The 20,936-nt window shown below is 59.6% G+C and overlaps 1 protein-coding gene across 7 annotated transcripts in view; it reads left to right on the top strand.

Moving 5' to 3' along the window:
• The window catches only part of OSBP2 (oxysterol binding protein 2), a 155,641-nt gene that overhangs the window by 111,590 nt on the left and 23,115 nt on the right, over positions 1-20,936 (top strand). For all 7 annotated transcript variants that reach the window (XR_007471889.1, XR_007471890.1, XM_033412779.2 and 4 more), the window contains one exon: positions 10,825-11,081. Coding sequence is in view for 5 of the 7 variants with exons in the window: in XM_033412779.2 (XP_033268670.1) it covers positions 10,825-11,081 (257 nt within the window). In the remaining 2 variants the exon portion in view is untranslated. The remainder of the gene's footprint in view (positions 1-10,824; positions 11,082-20,936) is intronic.

Raw genomic sequence — 20,936 nt, 5'->3', positions numbered from 1 at the left:
TCCTAAGCTGGCAAGCCGAGAGAACTTTTTTCCTTTTCTTTGGTTACCCAGAAGGCAGTGTAGGGCCCCGGAGAGAGGGAGCCCCAGGAGCCAGATGCCTGGAGGCCACGTGAGCCCCTCGGCCTTGGTTCCTCAGTCTGCAGAGCTGGGAGGCAGCACCTGGAGGTGGGGTGCAGGGTGTGGGGGACAGATATGGAGCGCTGAGGAAACATGTGGCTGAAGCCTCGGATTATGAGGTGTTAAAGCTTGGTGAGGCCTCGCCAGCATCTAACCCAGCAGTTCTCACCCGGCTGCGGTGTGAAATCTCCTGGAGAAACTTTTAAAAAATACTGATGCCCTTCCCGCCACCAAGGCACCAGGCAGTCCCCCTGACCTGGAGGCTGGGCCTGCAGGGGGCTTTCTGTGAGCCAGGAGTGAGCAGACAGGTGGGATGGAGTTTAGAGGCTTGCAGTGGAGGCTGGGGGAGCATGGCAGCCCCCTGAGGAGGCTCACTGTTGTCTAGGTGAGGCGGGTGCCTCGGGGAGGATCCACCGTGCTGAGACGCAGGTGGGTTCCTGTCTCGACATCAGCAGGTCGGAGGAAGAGGAGCGTCCGTGCTCCAGCTGCCTCTCTCATGCCCCTTAAACAAGGGCTCAGGTGAGAGCAGCGGCGCCTCGCCCCCAGTCAGCTGGTACCGGCAGGGGGTGGGCTGCAGCGTCTCCGCCCAAACCCAGCTGGCGTGGGGTCCAGCCCTCATGCACCTGCCTCAGGTTGGCTGAGGGGCAGCCCACCTCTGCACCTTGGGACCTTGGGGCAAGACTCAAACCAGGACGGGGCAGATGAGTGAGTCTGGAGCGGGGGGGATGCGTAGGACGCCAGCTCCCTGCAGTGCTGGATCTGGGATGGCACCCCATTCCTTTAGGAGACCCCGTGGAAACCCTGGTTAGGGTGGAAGCTCTGGGTGGGCTGGGCGCTCTGCAGGCTGGAGGGGGCTGTGGGTGGCAGGTTGGCTTCAGCATCTCAGAAGATGCCATAATTGGAGCCTGCGCCTCTATTTTTAGGCTCCATCTCTGCACCAGTGTTTATTTCCCTGGAGTTGGGCCCTGCTCCCAGAGCCGTCCATCATCCTGAGGATGCTGTGTGGCCCCAGGTCACAGCCCTCTGCTGAGGAGGAAGGCACCTGGTTCTGCGGGCGTCCTAGCTGTCGTTTGCATACACTTATTTTTCACCCATCATGTGGCTCGTGGCTCTGACCCTGCGCCCTAGCCCCTTCCAGTGAGAGGAAAGGGGGTTTGTTTCTTTGCTCTCTGAGGTTTTCGCCCAGCCTTCCGCTGCTTTCTGGCCTCTACAGCCAGCCCAGGGGTCCCTGGGGGTGTTTTTCCCTGAGAAGATCAGAGATTCAGTCACCACAGATACTGGCCTACAGATTCGTGTTTGTGGGATGAGGTTCCTGCCTCTGCATCCCCTGTGGACTGGAAGCAAAGCCCGACTTTTGTGTCAGCCCAGGGCACCCATCCCTGGGGCCCCACCTCAGCCTTGTTGATAGCTGTCCAGGTTGGGGTGCCACCCCTGCACCCCTCTCCAGTGGAAGCTGCTGGAGAGCCTGAATGTGGTCTCACCGGTTCCTGGTGCCCTCAACACACCCCATGCTGATCGCCAGAGAGAGAGGAGGGGCGATGGGCCACAGAGGGCCCACAAAGGTCATATGATGCCGGTGCTCTGGCTTGTGTTTTCCATCTGCCTACCAGGGTTTCACGATTTATTATTTATTATTATCTGATTTTTCCATCAGATTAGATTTCTCCATGCCTTCCGGTATCCTCAAGGCCAAGCTTCTCAGAGCTTTCAGTCACCTGCCTCCTTGGCTGGGAAGGACGTCATTCATCCTATTTTTGGAAGTTTTTTTTTTTAAATCACTGGTTCCTTTTTCTGCAGAACCCCCTGCAGGACTAGTGTCCCACAGAATGTACTTTGGGAAAGACAGATCTGCTTTCCTTCTGGATTTCCCAGTCAGGAAGGACGGGCAGTACCTTGGTGGGGGGGCACTCCCGTTCCCAGGGGCCCCCAGTGGCTCCCTGTCTCGTCTGACCTGGTTCCCGTGCTTCACTCTCCAGCACTGAGGCCTCCGACCTGCCTCAGGGACTGCACTTCAGGGGTGCTCCTCTTCAGGGCTCTGGCCCCGTGCTCCTGGACCTCATCCCCCTGGAGCAGCACCTCCTCCTGTGTCACCCCTTGCAGGGTGTGCCTGTAAGGCAGTCACCTCCTCCCAAGGCCTCTTGGGACCCCACCCCGGGGCTCCTGTCTGAGCCCTTCTCTGTCAAGACTAGGAGACCTCTCAGCCTCCCTCTCCCCATTGCCTGAGTGGGGCCCTCCTCCAGGGCAAAGGACCACAGGAGCAGCGTCACCCCAGGCAGGGCCCACCTCCCCACTCGCCCAGTCCAGGCCAGGTGGTCACTGGCCAGTACAGGCTTCATCTCGGGCTGGGTGGAGTGAGCTGCTGCAGTCTCTCAGCCTCAGGGCCATGGGAGTGGCAGGGGCCATCAGACTCTTTGTAAAGACCACTCTGCCAATCCCAGCTCCACCACTCAGGAGCCTTGGGTCTTGGGCACAGTCCATAACTCTCCACGCCACCCATTCCTCTCCTGGGTGTGGTTCATGCAGCAAACTGTGTCATAACATGGCGAAGTCATGACCCAAGGAAGCACAGGATAGGCTGTCACTGAGCAACAGGGCTGTAGGGTCTCAGAGCCACCAAAGTCACTTGACCTCGTGGACCTGCCTCAAGGCCTGTTTCTGTTGTCAGCATCCAGCTGATTGGATTCTGCAATTGAATTTGGGCAGCTTAACAAACCTCCCGAAATCTAAATAACAGTCAGCAAACCTGCTGTAATTGAATTTTTGAGATGCTAACACTGCAAATTGAAAGTGGCTGTTTTCTGCCGAGAGTGCAGGGCCCCACGGTTCTCACTTGAAACCAACGCCCGCTGGCTGTGCTTGTCTTCTCAGAGGCCCTGCGGTGGGGGTCTCTGCACAGCCAGACTGCAGGAAAGCGGGAGGCACTCCCTGCTCAAAGTTCTTAGTGTTCAGGCGAGATGAAAGCCCCCCATGGGGTCCTGGGGGCCCCAGGGAGGTGTGGCCACTCAGGGTCCCAGACCATGGCTGGAAGGCTGCAGGGCTCGGGGGTTAGGCCTTGTCCCCTCCCTGTCCTGCGGAGAGGGAGGGGAGCAGCGCCTGTCCCCATTAATCCATTTACCATGCTGCTGGGTCAGGGAGCACTGCTGGGTCAGGGCATGATGTCAGCATCGTCAGCTGCCGTTCTAAGTTGGGTCTCAGGCTACGGGCACAGCGGGGCCCACGCTGCACTGATGCAGGCTCCCTGCCATGGTGGAGCAGGGAGCAGGGATCCTTCCCCACCCTCCCTGTGCCCTCTCTTCTGTGGAGTGGCAGGGGGCTGGGACGGGGCCAGCCTGGGGTGAGCAGGCACTCAGACAGCATGTGTCCTGTCCCCCCGCCCCTTCCCCACACCAGCTAGTGGCACTCCTTGGCTGTCTGCTGGCCTCCACCTGCCTTGCGCCACCCACCCATGGATGGCTGTGGGTCCCCTTGTGTGGCTGCCTCCTCCCGTGACTCCTGGCCAATGGAACAAGGCTTCTCTCTTATTCCCCTGACCCCCTCTGGGCCCTGCCCGGTCAGTGGCCTAGTGCCTGGCTAGCAAGTTTTGTACCTTGTCATCCAAGAAGCCATCACCTTCTTTTTACATTTTTGAATGTTACTCCCATCAGCCGGAGGCAGGTCCAGGGGCAAGTGCTGGGGAGCCCGAGGGCTCAGGGCAGTGCTCAGGTGAAACGATGGGTACTGGGCCTTGGGGAGCAGCCATCTTTTTTTAAAAAATAAATTTATTTTATTTATTTATTATTTTTGGTGGTGTTGGGTCTTCGTTGCTGCGTGCGAGTGGGGGCTACTACTCATTGCGGTGCGCGGGCTTCTCATTGCAGTGGTTTCTCTTGTTGCGGAGCACAGGCTCTAGGTGCGCGGGCTTCAGTAGTTGTGGCGTGTGGGCTTAGTTACTCTGCGGCATGTGGGATCTTCCTGGATCAGGGCTCGAACCCGTGTCCCCTGCATTGGCAGGCGGATTCTTAACCACTGGGCCACCAGGGAAGCCCCGGGAGCAGCCATCTGCAGACGGAGGAGAGGAGGAAAGAAATTTGGAGAGTGGCAAGGAGGTGGGAAAGCCACGGGGTCTCCCTGGCACTAGATGGGCTGAAGAGCCAAGAGGAAGCAAGGGCATGGAGCGCAGGCAGAGCATGGCCTGGCTGGGCGAGGGCGGGGGTCCCTGTCTTCCTGGCACCTAGAGGTGGATGAGCCATCTGAACGTCCCTCCCTGTTCAGAACCCTGCTGGTGTCCCTGAACTTGTCTCCTCACCTCCATAGGCCTGTCCCCTTCCGCTGCAGTCCTGTCTCTCTGCCAGGACCCATCTAAGCACCACCTCCCCCCAAACCTTGTCCTGCCCAGCGCTGGGTGGAGGTGCAGAGGGAGGCGTGAGTGCTGGGCTTCCCCAGCCTTCACCTCACCTGTCCTGAGGCCCCTCCTCAGCCAGTGCTGCTGTCACTCATCTCCAGCCACAGTGTGTGAGGGGAGGGGGGCCCTGGTCATCCTGTGCCTTGACCCCGAGGAGCTTGTGGGCAGGCGAGGGCAAAGCCAGATTCCCCAGAGGAACAAGCAAGAGACAGCGCAAAATGGGGCAGCCACAGGGCCCCTGGCTCCCATGCCCCCACCATGTCACCTCCCCCACCTTCCAGACCAATCTGTGCAGCCTTCTGGTTCCTTGGTTTCAAAAAGCTGCCTCCCCACCCAGAAACTTGATCCATTTTCCTCAAAGATGGGGGGGAAAAAGCTCCACTTCTAAAAATAGCCCACCTGGCTCTGCTCTGCTGGCTGTTTCCATGGCAACCCACTCCTTCCCAGGAGTTCCAGGTGAAAGAGGGTCCCGGCCCTGGTGCGGGTGCCCAGTGGCTCCTCAGCTGCAGCCGGCTACTGAAGGGTTCAAGGAGACCCCCAAGCGGGGCTGGGGGCACAGCAGAAACACCGGGGCCCCCTCTGGCTCCAAGCCTCTGTGATTTGAAGTAAACTCAAGACTGGTTATGTGCAAAACGTGAGCTGCGCTGATGAGGGTGACAGGGATACTGGTGGGGGGGCAGGAAGTCCCAGCTGGGGACTTAAATCCTGTTCCAGAGGAGGTAGGACTATCCCCGGAGTATGGGCAAGCACCCTTAGCCAAGGCCACGTGGGGCTGGAGCGGGACTGCCTGGCCCAGAACCGGGCTCCTCCGCTGTCCCAGGCCACCTCCCTGAGCAGTCAGGGAGGCATGTGTGCCAGGCTTGAGGGGAGAACAGAGAGACCTGTGAGGTCTCTGTGCCCAGGTGGGAGTCTCAGTGCTTATCTAGGGAGCATCCAGGGACCACCCCTCAGGGCAGTAAGTCAGAGTACTGATCAGCTTCTGGTGTTGCTGGCAGTCCTTGGCTTGCAGATGCTTCACTCCAGTCTCTGTGTCATCACGAGTGTTTCTGTGTCTTTGCTTCTCTTCCTGTAATGAGGTCAGTCATATTAGATTAAGGACCCGCCCTATTCCAATATGACTCATCTTAACTAATTATACCTGCATCAGCCCAAATAAGGTCACATTCTGAAGTTCCAGGAAGGGCATGATTTTGGGGGGACACTAGCCAACCCAGGATGAGGGTTGGAAACTCATGCACTTGGGAAGCTTGCCATGGATGGGAGGCCACTGCCCTACTCTGCTGGCCTGGCCGGGATGGACAGAGAAGTTGTGACTGCTGCCTTGTAAACACGTTGGTAACCCGAGTTTTATGGATTTATTCTCATCTAACAAAAAGGAGAATTCATTCTTGCATTTAGCTGGTGAAAATCAGTGGGTATTTCAGGAGTCAGTGCTTTTCTGGAAATGGTCGTGTCTGAGAACAGGCTTGAGCCCTTTATTCCACGGTCATTTGCTGCATGTGATCCCGCCATCCCCAGAGCTGCCTGCACCTTACCTTGAACCCCGCCCCTGGCTTGGAGACTGGGTTGATTGTTCTTTACACGTTCCACAGTCTGGAGCTGCTGTTTGCTTTTGTCACTTTAGCCAGGGAGGCTCGGGGTGCCACTGGCTGAGGAATGTCAGGCCTGAGTTCCCCAGGAAGTCTTTCTCATTAGAAGGTGCAGGCTCGTTGGTGCAGAGTTGCCTGGGGAAGAAGAGCAGAGTCACCTTCCCCATCTGCCAGGCCCGCTTCCTGGTCTCAGAAGCCACAGTCTTTGCAGCTGGTGGAGCAACTCACTGGGCTCCTGCTGAGTCGCTTTTCTGTGAAGGTTTGATCTGAACGTTAGAAGCACACCCAGAGCAGCAGCGCAAGACAGGCAGGCAGAGCAAGGCCTGGGGAAGCAGGGGTTCAGCACGATGGCCCTGGCAGCTGGGGCCGGGAGGATGGGAGGGCAGAAGTCCCTGCCGCCTGCCCCCTGCCTGGGCCTCCCCTTTGCCCCCTCCAGCTCTCCAGTCCTTCTTCCAGTTTGGCTCCCTGGGGTCACTGTCCTTGGAGGCTGGCCATGCAGGGATGTGGGCTTCTGTTCTCTGGCTGCTGGTGGTCTTGGCCAGATGCTTCCTGCCCTGAACCTCAGCCCTTCCGCTGAGATGAGGGTGTGGGTGGCAGGGTCTGCAGTCCCGCCGCCACCCCCAGTACAGACATTCTGGCTCTGTCCTCTTCCTGGTGAGGCTAACAGTCTCGGGAGGGGTGGGGGAGGAGGGTGAGATGATGTAGGCTAGCAGGGAGAGGGCAGGGTGAGATGCCCCTGTTAGTGACCCCCTCAGTGTGTCCTGTGCTGAGAGACCAGGGGAGGGACCCCAGCCCCACCACTTACTCTCTGTAGGACCCGTCCTGCTCTGATCCTCTGCTTTCTCACCTGTAAAATGAGGGTGCTAAGGGTGCAAAGATTAAGTGAGTTATTTGTCCAGTGCTTTAAGAAGTGCCGGCACCTTGCGTATGCCCTGGCCACTACTGCCACTGTCCATTGCTGCCACCGTCCATTGCTGTGGCTGTTTGCTGCCGGACGCCGCCTTCCCACCCAGCCCTTCACGGCTGAGCAGTAGGAAGCTGCCTCTTCCAGAGCTTGCTTCCCGAGCTGCTGAGACTGGGCTGGGTCTGAGTGCAACTCACGCAGCATTTCCCGGGGCTCACCAGCTGGTGCAGAGCCAGCCAGAGGCCAGCATGAGTGGAGCAAGGCAACTGACCGCAGGGAGCTCGGTGGGGGTGGGTGAGGGGCCCTGCAGGCCAGCGTGTCCCGGGGAGAGCGGGAGAGACGGGCCTTGTGCTCAGGGGTTGAGATTCGGCGTGGAGGATGGCAAACGATCTTCACCAGGCAGAGGGCAGGTGCCATGTGCACTTTGGGCTCCCCTAACCGGCCCCTTGCTCACACCTACTGCCCGGTGAAGGGGATCTCCTGTCCAGTCCTGCCTCCTCCACCCTCGGCCCTGTGCTGGCACCCCCCCACTGCGCAGGGACCGCAGGCTCCTCATGTCAGCGGCTGGGGCAGACGTGTGAGCGCCCCCGCCTGGGGAGGTGCCCCGGAGCTCAAGCCTCTGCTCTCCGACCACCTGATTTTTCCTACACCAGGGGCAGCCTGGAAGCTCCTCCGCATAGCTGCTCTGTGCTGAGTTCTGGCCTTCACATGAGCTTTGAGGCAGGCCAGGGCTCCACCGTGGGTGGATGTGTGGCTTCGATGTGGTCCTAGATTCCAGTTGCTGCTATTCTTGTATTTATATAGTTGCAGAATTCCTGTAGGATTTTTAAGTCCATGGATAGTTCAGTGTCTGCTGTGTTATTGAGATGTGGATTGTTACTTTGTTCCTCTCAGATGCTCACTGTGCCTGAGTTTTATTCCCAGTGGGAGTGGGGACAGTGAAGATGTGTGGGGTCAGAAAAGCCTGAGAACCCCCAAGGCCACAAGCTTGAGAACCACAGCCTAAGCGACTTTGCACGTATGAGTGTTTTCCTTCCTTGGACGACATGCACCACCAGCAGAGCTCCCGTCCGGGGGGCAGGTGGGGGTGTGGGGGGGGCAGTGGAAGCCGAGGAGCCCTTTTCATGGCTCTAGATGGGTAACTGCCAGTTCATCCTTCAGAAAGCACAAGATGAGTTAATGCCATCTATTCTTTTTGCTACTTTGAGGAACGTCACGTTGAGTGGTTTCATTTGCATCTCTGATGTTGAGCTTCATCTGTGTGTCCCACATGGATTTACTCCTTGCAAAGACCCCTGACCCTGAACTGAGACCTGGGACTCAGCCTGGCCACAGTTCACCATTTGGGGGCCAGGGTCCCCTTCATTGTTCAGCTTTGCCCTTCAGTCTGTCACCAGCCTCCTCTCATCCATGGACCTCTGCTCAAATGCCCACATACTCCGTTTTGCCAAGGGATGAAGGCCCAGGCTCCTTAGCTGTGCCCTCTCCAGCTAGCTCCTCTGTGCTACTACTCACATCCTTCTCCAGACCCTGCCCTTCTGTGTGTGACCTGCCGCTTCCATGCAGGCCTCCTGGGATGCACCCAAGATCATTCATCCAGTCACTCCTCCTCTCGCCCCTCCCCCCCCATTCTGATCTCACTGTCCCTCTGAGAGGTACTTTGCCTGCGCATCCCCATAGAACAGACTTTGCTGGTCAGGTGTCTTCCCATCCCTCCCCTAGCAACACAGCCAGCAACTTGGGAGCAGAACAAGCACTTTCCTGTGTCCCTGGCAGCTGGACCTGAACTTGGACCCTAAGAGCTGCTTGCTAAGGTGCGATTACCCACCCTCTGCCTGTCCCGCAGGAAGATGCTCCGAGTTAGGTTGGTCAGTTCTTTCTCAGAGCACAGGGGGTCACTTTCAGGCTGACCCACAGTCAGCATGCCCCCGTGTGCCCCTCCCAGTGCCCAGCAGCAGCTGTGCTGACTGGTTGGTGGCCATTCTGGTTGTTTGACACGTTGAACCTGGAAAGTGAGAGGAGGTTGAGTTGTAACTAAGAGCCTAGACTCTGAAGCCGGACAGGCCTGGAGGCTCCAGAATTTCCCCGCCTGTGGCCCTGGGCAATTTCAAAGCACCTGTCTGCCCCCTCAAACCTACCTCACTGGGTCATCAACGTGCATTAACCAAGGCAGCGCCCTGCCCAGTGCCTGGCACCCAGGAAGGCAAGATACGCGTCAGCCATTGGAGCCTTTCTAAGGTGATCCAGAGAGAGGAAACAATTCCGTGCAGATCCCCCTGGGTTCAGATCCAGCACTGCCCCCTTGATAACAGGCCCTAAACCGGTGGCTTGGTGTCTCAGAAGCTGCGTTTTCACGCCTGCACTGCTGGTCACTGAGGTTCGGCGTTCACACTGGTCAAGCGAGTGGCCCAGGGCCTGGCCCGGCACGTGTGGTCTCCAGACACTGGGTCATTTCGGGGCTGCAGTTGGGCTGGATGGGGTGGGCGAGCCCTGCCCCCAGCCTGGATGCTGCCCACTGCCACCTCCTCGCTCCAGGCACCCCTCCGAGGCTGGCCAGGCCCTGCCTCCAGCTCAGGGCGTGTGCGGAGCAGTGTCTCAGCTGTGGCCACCCCCATGCACCCTGTCTGCCATGGGAGGAAATCTGTTCTCTCACAATGCGTCCTTTTTTCAAAAATTTCTATCTTGGGTTACAGATTTCCTTCACCAAAAAAAAAAAAAAGTTGTTAATTATTTCTAAATCAAGGCATCTCAGACACCGCTCAGCAATTACAGCCTCTGGTACTCACAGGCCAGTGTCGAAGTAGCAGCAGGGCCCAGGCCAGCTCCCCACCCCACCCCACTCGCCGCAGAGCACCCCGGAGGCTCCCATAGCCCCACGCCCCTTTGGACACAAGCTGGGCTGGCAGTGGGCCAGGCTCCAAGGTACCTCAGACTCCCAGGAAGGGGTGCAGAGGGCACCTGGGGTCGAGTAAGCAGGGAGGGGGTGGGGCGTGAGCACCTGCCTGGCTCCTCGTGGAGGCCCCCAGGCGTGAAGAGGGTGGCTCTGGAGGCAGACACACTAGCCAGGGGGCCTGGGCCAGGGCTTCACCTACCTGAGCTTCATCACCTGTCTGTCCGCTGGGAGTGGTACAGTCCCTACCCTGACAAGGCCATTGAGAGGCCACAGCCAGTGTCTCCACACAAGAGACGCCCATAGGTGAGCATGGCCTTGCTCCGCAGGAGAGACCTGCGGGAGGGGGTCACCGGTCGCAGCAGGGAGGGAGCTGTGACTGTGGCCTGGGGGGTCTTCAGGCCGGCTCTGAAGATGGGGCGGCATTGGGCTGGGCAGGGGTGAGACCTCTGAGGAGCTGGGGGTGGTGAGGAGGTTCCAGGCAGTGGGAACACAGTGGGGATACAGTGGGGACACAGAGGGAAAGGCCCGAAGCACGAGCACTCATTGTTTGCAGGGACCGGGGGTGGGCGGACAGCGGAGAGCAAGGTCAGGTTGGCGGGGGAGGCATGGGTCAGCCCGGGCTGGGCCTGTGACGTGGCGACAGTGCCCGGGCTTCATTCAGGGTCTGCGGGGTCTGGGATGGGAGCCGCTTCCACACAGCCATCTCCACCTCTTCACCCGGACAGCCCACCCCTGCCTGCACATCAGCTTGAGGGGTGCTGGTGCCCCCTGCAAAGCACAGCCCAGGCCCTGTCATTCAAGCTGGTCCCCTCTTCCATCCCCCGCACTGACTCCAGAGGGGCTGTGCAGACACCTCGCCCTGGCCAGGAGCCGGCACCTCCCGGGCCTCTGGGTGTGTGTTGCTCCGTAAGAACCATGGCAACCCCGCGTGTCTCCACAGATGACTCTGGGGACGACGAGGACGAGACTGCCTCCCCAGCTGATAAGAGCGAGCTACACGACACCATCAAGAAGCTCTCCCTGAAGCTGGACGACCTCAGCACGTGCAATGAGCTCGTGGCCAAGCACGGCGTGGCACTGCAGCGCTCCCTGAGCGAGCTGGACGGCCTCAGGATCCCCTGTGAGAGTGGCGAGAAGCTGAAGGCGGTCAGCGAGCGGGCCACCCTTTTCCGCATCACTTCAAATGCTATGATCAATGTGAGTGCCGCCGGCCCGGCCCAGGGCCCCAAGGGGGAGGTGGCTCCCCAGTCCCCCAGTGGGTGGCCAGGGTGAGGGACAAGCCAGGGCTCCCTCTTGCTCTCGTCATCCTCCGTGTCATCTCATCCACGCGTCGTCACGGGGTGAGGACACTGCTTTTCATTGTTGGGTGGAGCTTGGAGTTGGGTGTGAGATCCGGCTAAGCCCGCAGGTGCTTCAGGCCTGGGTGAGGAAGGGAGCGCCCAACCTAAGCAGCCGGCTCAGCACACACAGTAGGGACGCGGCTGCCGCATTTTTCAGCAACAGCTGCTGCTGCTCTTTCCCCCAGTACGTGGCCCAGATGCAGCAGGATTGGGACCTGTAACCATGGGGGGCTTGCATGTGTGGTGGGGGTCCCTCAGTCAGAAGAGCTTTCGAGTTGAGGCCACCACAGCTGTGCCAACCTGATAGTAAGTAGCTGAACGAGGACCCACGTCTGTGGACTGAGGGGTTCAGCCCCAGGAGTTCCCCCTTTCCACGGGTTCTGGGAGCCACACAGCTGTGACCGCGAACCGGGAGGGTCTCTCCGTGGTGGCAGAGAGTTCAAGGCTGAACCGAGCTTCTGGGTCCTTCCTCTTTCTGCCTGATGAGTGTTCCCCAGAGGTGCATGTGCTCCCTCTGGACACAGGTCTGATGTGTCAGAGGAGGCCACAGCCTCCTCCCAAGGACAGCCGCCAGGATGAGCACATCCCAGCTAGGATGGCACCGTGGGAGCTGGGGGCCAGAGCACAGAGGTGTGGGGAGATGGAGGCCGCCTCAGAGGAGGTGGGTCCAGAGAACGCGGTTCAGGCAGGCTGGCCGCAGAGACAGTGGGCAGTACCAGTGCCCAGGTGAGCCCCAGCTGGGGGATTCAGCCTCCAAAGCAGGGGGTCAGAGCAGAGACTAGGCTCTCTGTCCAACACCAGGAAACCTGAGGGCAGGGTGGGAAGGTGGAGGCTGGAGCCCACTGCAGGCCAAGACCCTGTACCCTCTTCCCAGACTCCAGGGAAACACGCACAGGTACCCGCAGGTGTGGACTTTGTCCATGGCGTTCAGGGGTGCAGTGGCGCCCACGTGCAGAGAGGCTGCTGGACTGCAGCTCTGTGGCCGCCCTGCTGTTTGGCCCTGTCACTGGTCTTCTCTCTCCTTTTCCCGTGTCCACCCTCTGGCCTCCTTACAGCCCCCAGACTCTAGGGGCCTCTGTCACTGTCCTTCTTCCGGTGACAGGCACCGATATCGAGCATTTAAGGCATAATGATGCATTTGTGCTTCCCCGCGGTTTCCCTGGCATGGCCTCCCCACATGCGGAGACTAAAGCCGCATCGTCTTGAGTAAGTGGTTTTGGTTTTTCCCAGATAATGCGCTGCTCAGCTGGCGTCTCTAGCGAAAGTATTTTATCAGGCATCAGAGGCTCATCTGTGTTTACAAAGCCATAAAAACAGCTCGCTACCTAAGTGCGTAATGAATTGTTTGATGGGAAGCTCAGGCCCCTGGGGATGATTAGCAAGCCTGTTAGCAGTTCTGGCACCTGGAGTGCTGGACCCAAGTGACGAGCCTGCACCCTGGGCTGGGATCTGCGCCCCCTGCAAACATGAACCTGACGTGAGGGCCTCTCCCATCCACCTCCACTGTGGGGGCACAGAAGTGAGGTGCTGGGAGCCCAGCCTAGTGCAGAGTCCTGCATTTATTCCAGGGACCCTTCCTGACAGCTGCTTCTCACCTGGCAAGAGCCGGCTCAGTTCTGGGAGGCTGTCAGACCCTGAACGCCCAAACCCCCGCTGTGTGCAGAGGGGCCACCTAGGCAAAGCGTCCCCACTCCTGGCCAGGCTTTGGCCTCCACCCCTGTTACTAGGAGGGGTTTGGACCAGGGAGCTGTAACTAAGGCATCCATGTGGCTCCCACCCCCGAGCCCCGAGGGGAGCCCACTCCCATCCAGGACCCCTTACCCCTCCCCACAGCTTCGTTAGTACCGCTAATATCCACGTGGAGACAGAGGCACAGAGAACTCCCTGAGCTGCCCAGGGTCACCAGCTGCTAAGTGGCCAAACTGGACGCAATCCCAAGTCTGTGTAGCGCGCTGCGGGAGTCACGGCCCTCATGACGGTGAGGGTGAGACCCTCAAGGGCTGCAGAGGCCCCCTTCCACTCTGAGGTCAGCACATGGAGGGTGGCCTCGCATCCACCTGGGGCAAACCCCCATTCTCAGGGACCTGAGTCCCTGGTGTGCCTTTTACCTTTAGGCTGCAGCCCTACCAGGGTCTTTCCTGGGAAGGTGGGGACCCAGGATGGGTGGAAGCCACCCCCAGCTGTCCCCAGAAGGCACAAATCCTCATCCCTCAGATCCGCCCAGATCTCAGTGTAAGAAGAGGAAGCTTCTTCCCCCACACTGGCTTCCTACTGCCTCTCCACCATCCCCTCCCTGCCCCCTGCCCTGACTGACGGGAGCCCCTACTGGGGAACTCAGGGAATCTCTCCTCCCACCAGCCGCACAGCCAGGGCAGCCCCCTCCTGTGGATGGTGAATGGCTCTGGGTTTTCCACCTCGTGGGCTCCGATTAAGCCTGGGTCATGGAAATGGAGCAGAAAATGGGGGACGGCAGGCCACACAAAGCCCGCAGGCAAACACATCCTGTGGAGGGCCCTGGGCAGGCTGCACTTTCCCCACACAGGGAGATGCACTGCTGCTTCTTCACCTTCCCCCAAGACGGCCAAGAGTCTGGGGTTGTTCAGCCTTCAGGAGAGTAGAGGGAGATTTCTAAACCTTCAGATTCAGGAGAAGGCATCACTATCATTAGCCTTTAGATCCTGAGCTCCCAGCAGGGCAGGGAGGGAGGCTCTCTGGACAGTTTCCAAGATCCCAGGAACCGTGGCTACTGAGGCAGGCCTGTCCCTGTGGCCCTGCTCCCCAAGGGGGCATCTGGCCCTCACCTTGAGGCTGGCCCCTTTTGTACGTGTTTCAGGGAACAGGATGTCTGAGGGAGGTTCTGGATCAGGAATACTGAACTGTATTGCCGTTGCCTGCACTGTACCCTCTAGAATACCCCTTCCCCACCCTTCAGATGCCTGGCAGATCCCTTTTTATCCTTCAGAACCCCACATGGACGTCACCACGGCCGGGAGGCTCTCCGAGTTCCCCATCAGGAAGCCGTTCCTCCTGGTTAGATCCCCCAGTGGTCCCAGCCCACTGAGCAGTGTTTAGCCCATTATTTCAACGTCTGATCCCCCACCAGGCTTTGTGCCCCTTGAGGTCAAGCTCAGGTCTTACTCACCTGTGGCCCCAATAGTAGCCCAGTGGGAGTGCCCGATACACTCTGTCTCAATCAAAGTGGGTCTTGTATCTCAGGGGTAAAAGTTCTAAGTGGCCCACATCTCACTTACCTGCTAAGTGACCATTTACAAAGCCATTCTAGCCCCGTTTCCTCACCTGGACGAGGTCAGTGAGAAAGTGCAGGCTCTGAGCAGGGTGCAGAGCTGCTGGTCACTACCCCTCGCCACCCTGGTCACCTGGCCTTGCAGAGAAATGACCCAGCTTGGTTGCTAAGACACAGGAACAGAGCTTTATGAAATCAAGTCATAAACGTGTTTTTTTTTTCCCACGGGAACGTGGTTCTGAGCCCCGGCCTCCTTCCCTCCTATTGTGGTTTCGGTTGGCAGGGTTCTTTCTAGCAGGCCTGCGAGGGTGGTGCCTGGTGGGCCTTCAGGAGGCCTCGGGGGGCAGCAGCTGAGCAGGTCAGCGGCCCCATAGTGAACTTGGGGCTCAAGCAGTTAGGAAAGTCCTGCCTGATGGGATTTGAACCCAGACCTGAGTGGCTTCCCACTGATCCTGCCCTGGGCCTTTGCCAGGTAGGGACTCAGCGAGGACCAGGCAGACCCGTCCGGCCCCTGAGGATCCAGGGGTCCCAGGGATGGTCCACGGATCTTCCTTGTGATGCTGAGTCTCACGTGGGCTCAGCAGTACAGCCTTTGGGAGGAGTAGCTAAGCAGGGCAGCAGCTCACACACCCACTGGTGAAGGCCAAGTGTGTAGAGGGCCATGGAAGGGCTGGGGAGTGACCCTCAGTGGCAGGGCGGGGCCTGCAGAGGGAGAGGTAGTGGCCACAGAGTGGGGCCGGAAAGGGTCAGGAGGATTTCTGCCAGGCAGGGAAGGAAAACACTAGCTGTGGACACTTGCTGTGCGCAGGGGGTGCCGAGCTTTTTACACATGGTTCCCTGTAAGCGTTGTGCTGGGACGGCACCCACGCCATCAGGCTCTAAAGCTCCCCCACCCTTTTACCCTTCCTGGGCCTCTGCGGACAGTTCCCCAGTTGTGGTGGCCCCTTGGGCAGGACCTGGTCTTTGGGCGAAGCTCGCTGGCTGTGTGGATGACGGCCTTACCACCCGCTGCCCTGGAAATGAGAGCAGACACATCTCCTTCCCACCTGGGAGGAACAGGTGTGGGGTTCACATGACCCCTGACTGTCCCCGGGGGCCCAGCAGCCCCTCCCAGCCTCCTCTCCCACCTGTTCCCCGTCTGCCTCCCGTCCCCTGCCAGAGTTGGCCACTCACCTAACCTGAGGAGGCCACAGCCTCTCAAACCCTCCCCACCTATCGCCCCTCAGATGTACATTACCTCTCCTGGGAAGCCCACCCGCAAGCCCACGGCTACTCCCAGGGCCCATCTCACAGTCCACCTGGCTGGGTTGGCCCTGGGTGCCAGGGGCTGGTGGGGCCCTGGCCAGCAGGGAGCCAGGACAGGAGAGAGAATCAACTACCCATGGTCACGTCGCCTGCAAGGCGTTCTGCATGCACCATCTCCCCCCGACCCACTCAGCCGCTTATAGTGGGGAAACTGAGGCAGCTGCTAAGGATAGGAGCCCAGGTCTTCAGGCTCCAGAGCCTTGCGCCTCATAGGAGGGAAATAAACCCATCCCTCCCTTGAGCGGGGGAAGGAGGGTCAGGAACCCCTCCTCTGCCCACCTTTAACCCACTCCCAGCTCCACATCCCCGCCCCACTCTGCTGACTGTCGCCCTGTCTGCAGGTCCACGAGTCTCGTGGGCTTTTCTTTCTTTCTTTCTTTTTTAAATAACTTATTTAATTGAAGTATAGTTGACTTACAACGTGGTGTTAATTTCTGCTGTACAGCAGAGTGACTCAGTTATACACATGTATACATTCCTTTTTATATTCTTTTCCATTATGGTTTATCCCAGGATGTTGAGTATAGTTCCCTGTGCTATACAGTAGGACCTTGTTGTTTCATGGGCTTTTCTACTGCAGCAGTGTGCAGACAGGACACGGTCTCCCTGGTGATGCTGGGAGCCCTGGAGCTTCCATGCCTGGCACAGTGTCCAGCATATGGGAGCCTCAGTGAATAAGAGAGAGGAGTTGGTTGTGAAAGAACGTGGGAGCGACTGAGTGAATTGCTTAGTGTCTGGCAAAATTCCCTAGTGGGTGATTTTGTGAGTCTGATCAACGGCAGTGCGGCAGGTCCATGCTTGGATCACCGTCTGGGTAACTGCGTTTGATGCCATTTAGAAGGAACTTCACAGCGCAGTGATCAGCCGTGGTTCAGAGACTGAGCCTCGAAGCACTGCACGTGTGCGGGGCTCCCCCGGCCCTGGTGTGGGGACCGCAAGCGGCACCTCCCTCCCCAAGAACCAGGACGCATGCGGTGTTACAGCATTGGCTCCATCACGAGGTTTGAGGTAGAGAATGGCAGAATTAATACATGTTACCAGCTCAGGCTTTGGGTATTTGTTTCCGTAAAGTGAAAAGAACAAACTCCCATTTTCTTCTTTTTTCCCGCAAGTTTGTCTTTGTGGGAAAGCAGGGCGCTTGGAGGCAGGCCTCTGGGATGGTGGCAGTGTGATAGCAGGCGCCCGCCCCAGTTTCCTCCCGTTACTTTGCTTCTCACAACGGCCACGTGAGGTTGGTGTCATTACAGCTTCCTTGTCATCGCTGTCGTTTGTATTATTCACGTGCCACCCCCGAGGCCCAGAGCGGTCATTTTGCCCAAGGGTGGCAGGCCCGGCGGCTACATGAGCACAGAGGGTCACAGCCATTGGTCCTGGGCCATCCCCATTGCTCGCTGCGGGGCTCTGTGCAGAAGGCCAGGGCTGTGTTACCTGTCACTAGGCCCAGCACACCTGGGCTCCCCTGTGGGTTGGCCTTGGGCCCCTGCCCTGGGCAGAAGAGCCCCACAGTGGTGCCACGGTCATTCTGGGGCGAGCCTGCCCTGGGCTGGTAGGGTGCACGCTCCCCTCCCTGTGGGGGAAATAGGGTCTGTCCACCTGCCAGGCGGTGGAGCCTGGCAGGGAGAGAGCCACTTCTGTGACTCTCAGGCAGGCCCGGAGGCAGCCACAGTACCAGCGTGAAGGCGCTGAGCCCCTCCGTCAGCTGGCAGCCTCGGGGCTTGCTCCCCACTTCTGCTTCTGCAGGCCCCCTCCTGACATGGCCCCTACACCTGAGTTGTGAGAGGCCCCTCAGAGTTGGGGGGCCCTTGACCTCAGGAATAGGTTTTGGGCAGCCAGTGGGCAAGCAGAGCTGGATGGTAGGCGAGCCCCACAAAAGACCAAAGACAGTCGAGGTGCAGAAAGCCAGGGGGTGTGTGCTGGCCAACAGAGGGTGGTGCCCACCAGGCCCCCCTCCAAGGGCCCAGGGGGATGGACCCGGCATGCTTTTACCAAGGAAGGTAGTGGCCCACGAGGGACACACCCTGGTGCCCGCAATAGAGCTGGCCGGGTGGGATGGGGCACAGATCCTGACGGCAGGGGCATGGGGAAGTGGCGGAGGACGCATGCCCAGGACAGCTGGGCCTGGAGGGAGGGGGCTTCAGCTCCAGTTGGAGGAGCTGTGAGAGCATGATGAGGGGGGAGCAGAGGCACTGGGGGCTGGGGGAGGCGGCCGGTGGGAGTGGGAACAGGGGCGCAGGTGAGGATATGTGGGGGAGGCGGGGGGTACATAGACGCAGAGGCAGCAACTCAGGGCACTTGGCCAGGACCTTGGATTTGTGGCATCATAGAAACGGACCAGATCAGAAGGGGCTGTTTACCGCTGGAAATGCTCTGAGGCTTCACTGAGCCCTGTTTGGAGATCATGAGGGGCTCCTCGCACCCACCCAAGCAGAGTGGTGGTGAGAGGCCCCAGAGCCGCCCTCCTCGTCCTTCCGGGGCCCGTGGGCAGGTTGCTGTCCAGCTGACCTCTGTTCTGCCCCTGACAGCTTGCTCACTTCAGGCTTGGGGAGATGAGTAAAAATAGATTCCAGGACGGTCTAAAATCGGTTGGCAAACTGGCAGCCAGATGGTGCTGGTTCCTGTGCACGAGGGGTAAACTATTTTGAATGTGGAAAGGGCTATTTTAAAGTTTGAACTGAAGTGAGAAGCTGACTCCCCAGTGCTGTGAGTGAGTCACATTAAGAAGAAGCCGTGACCATCCCCTCCGTGTCCGAGAGGGGCCGGCCCCTGTATGCAGGGCAACCTGAGCCGAGGGCCACGTGAGAAGGGGGCCCAGCCCTGGGAGCTGCCCAGCCTCCAGGGGCCGGGAGGGTGGTGGATACGGAGCATGGCGGCATGGCTGAGACTGAGCCAGATGGACCCCCGGGAGAGCCTGGCACCCCCATCGCAGCTCCTGGGGGACCCGCTCTTGGTCTTGGAGCATGAGATGGCTGTGTTTCATCCAGCATGGCTGCCTCCAAGCCAGAGAGTCCCAGCCTGAATCTCAGCCCTTTCCCACCGTCGGGAGGTAATGTGCTGAGGCCAGCCTGTTGCTCCTCAGTGGGAGGGGAAGGAGAGACTGTGTTGACCCTGATGTGTCCCTAGTGTGAGCTGCTGGCCATGCAGAGGGGCTCAGGGAACCCGTGATTCTGCACGTTTTTCTTCTGTTCGCCACCTTTATTATTACTACAGACCATTGAGAGGTGGGTCCTAGTGACCTGGCCATGTGAGGATCGATGTGGTGGGGTAGATGGTGGGGCAGCCTCGGCCCTGGCCACCCACTGACCTGGCAGCCCTGCGCCTGAGAGCCACGGCAGGCCAGTCATGTGGCTGTCAGCCCCAGGGCAGGTCCTGGCTGGCTGCAGGTGGAAACGTGGCCCTTTCTCCCTTCCTCCCTGCAAGCAGGGTTATCAGAACCTGCTGTGTGCAGACAGCTGGGGACAGTCACCGAGCTGGCCCTGTCGGCCCAGGGCACCCGCCCAGCCTGGAACCACCAGGCATTTGGCCCTTGTCCCCACCTCCTCTGTGGCTCCGAGGGCTGCCCACCCGACATCCAGCGACTCTCCGGCACCCTCCTCATGGCCCGGCTAGGACGGCAGTGACCGTGCAGGAGACTGATGGTTTCCACGTGGCCACTGAAGGCTGGGCCCGAGCGGGGTCCCGGCTCTGCAGACTCTCCTAGAGCTTGAGAGGCTCCTCAGGCCATACACAGGGTGGGCAGGAGACCCAGGCCACTGCCCACATGCCCTGCTCGCCCGCCCGCATTTGAGGAGCAGCGAGGTTGTGGTCGGGATTAGGATTAGGAACAGCAAAAGCGATTAGCGTTCGTCCTCCTTCCTCCCGGGCACAGCTGGGCAAGGTTTCCGGCTCAGACACTCTGCATCTGTCCTGTGCGACACCTGTCGGGGTGACTGGTAGCCACTCCCATTGGGCCCCGACACGCTTCCCCGGGCAGACAGCCCTCATAGCCCCCTTCACGGGCCCGGCTTCTGGGAAGGGAGAGTCCCCGGTGGGTGCCTCCGTGCAGGGGCATGGGGGAGGTGCCGCCATTTCCTTTCTGGGCTTTTGGTTCTCACTCTGCTTTGGGCGTGTCAACAGGCCCCCTGCCTTCCCCACAGAGGTAGAATCGCATTGCCCACAGGACCCTGCACCTCTTCATCTCAGGGACACTCTCGACAGCCATGGGGGTGGGAGGAAGGGGCAGGCCTGGGAGACTGGAACCCAGTTCCCGTCCAGAGGACGATCACCCAGTGGGTCACAGAATCGGGGACTCTGCAGGAGTCCTGGGGTTCAGCCCTCTGTTCACGAGAATACTGAGGTCCAGGAGGTTATGGACCTGCCCCAGAGTAGGCAGTGAGGTGATGCCGTGAGGGGCCTGGATGCTGGCCCAGTGTGTCTGAGTCAGGGGCTTTGGGGTGGCCTGTGGCTCTGCTCCTGGTCAGGGCGGCGCGTGAGCTCTGAGAGTTGTGGCGGGGCCTCAGGGGAAGTGTGACCGTGTTCAGGGCCAGGGTCAGCCAGGCCCTTCCTGGGCCCCTGGGAGCCACCCCCAGTCACCCGCCCATCGCCGGGCCCCAGGCCTAATCCAGCTTAGCGAGCACACAGCGCACAGCCCAGCTCAGCATTCCAGGGCGGCGGGGCCAGACCGGCACCTGCCTCTGTTCGCGGCTGGCTGGGATGGGGCCTGGAGAAGGTCGGCAGCATCAGAGGAAACCGGCGCAGTTGGGGATGGACACCAGGTAGGCACCTCAGGGCAGAGGGGGCAGGCGGGCTCTCCACAGCCTGCAGGGTGACCAGAGCAGCTCATCAGCTGCAGATGACCCCCGCACCCCGGAATCAGTGGAAAAGGCCCTGGTCCAGCCACATGAGCCCCTCGATATTGGGGTACAGCAGCCTCCGCCGTGCCCCCCTCTTCAGGCAACTCTGACACGCTCTAATCTTCATCGCCCAGCCCAGCTGCATGTGGCCCCGATGAGGGCCCCGCTGTCCTGGGGATTTGACTTCCTGCCCCTCTGCTGCTCCATATCAGCCTGTCCTGCAGGGACAGCAAGGTGGAGGGCACCCAGGTTATCAGCTGGCAGCCCTGGCTGTGTGGGCAACAGCTTCTGCTGCAGGGACCAGGCATGGCTGGGTCCTGTTGCTTGAACAGGG

Source organism: Orcinus orca, chromosome 15 (assembly GCF_937001465.1).
Source record: "Orcinus orca chromosome 15, mOrcOrc1.1, whole genome shotgun sequence".
In the NCBI taxonomy this organism is placed as follows: Eukaryota; Metazoa; Chordata; class Mammalia; order Artiodactyla; family Delphinidae; genus Orcinus; species Orcinus orca.
The sequence above is the reverse complement of the archived record's forward strand: the minus strand, read 5'-3'. Positions and strand labels throughout refer to the sequence as shown.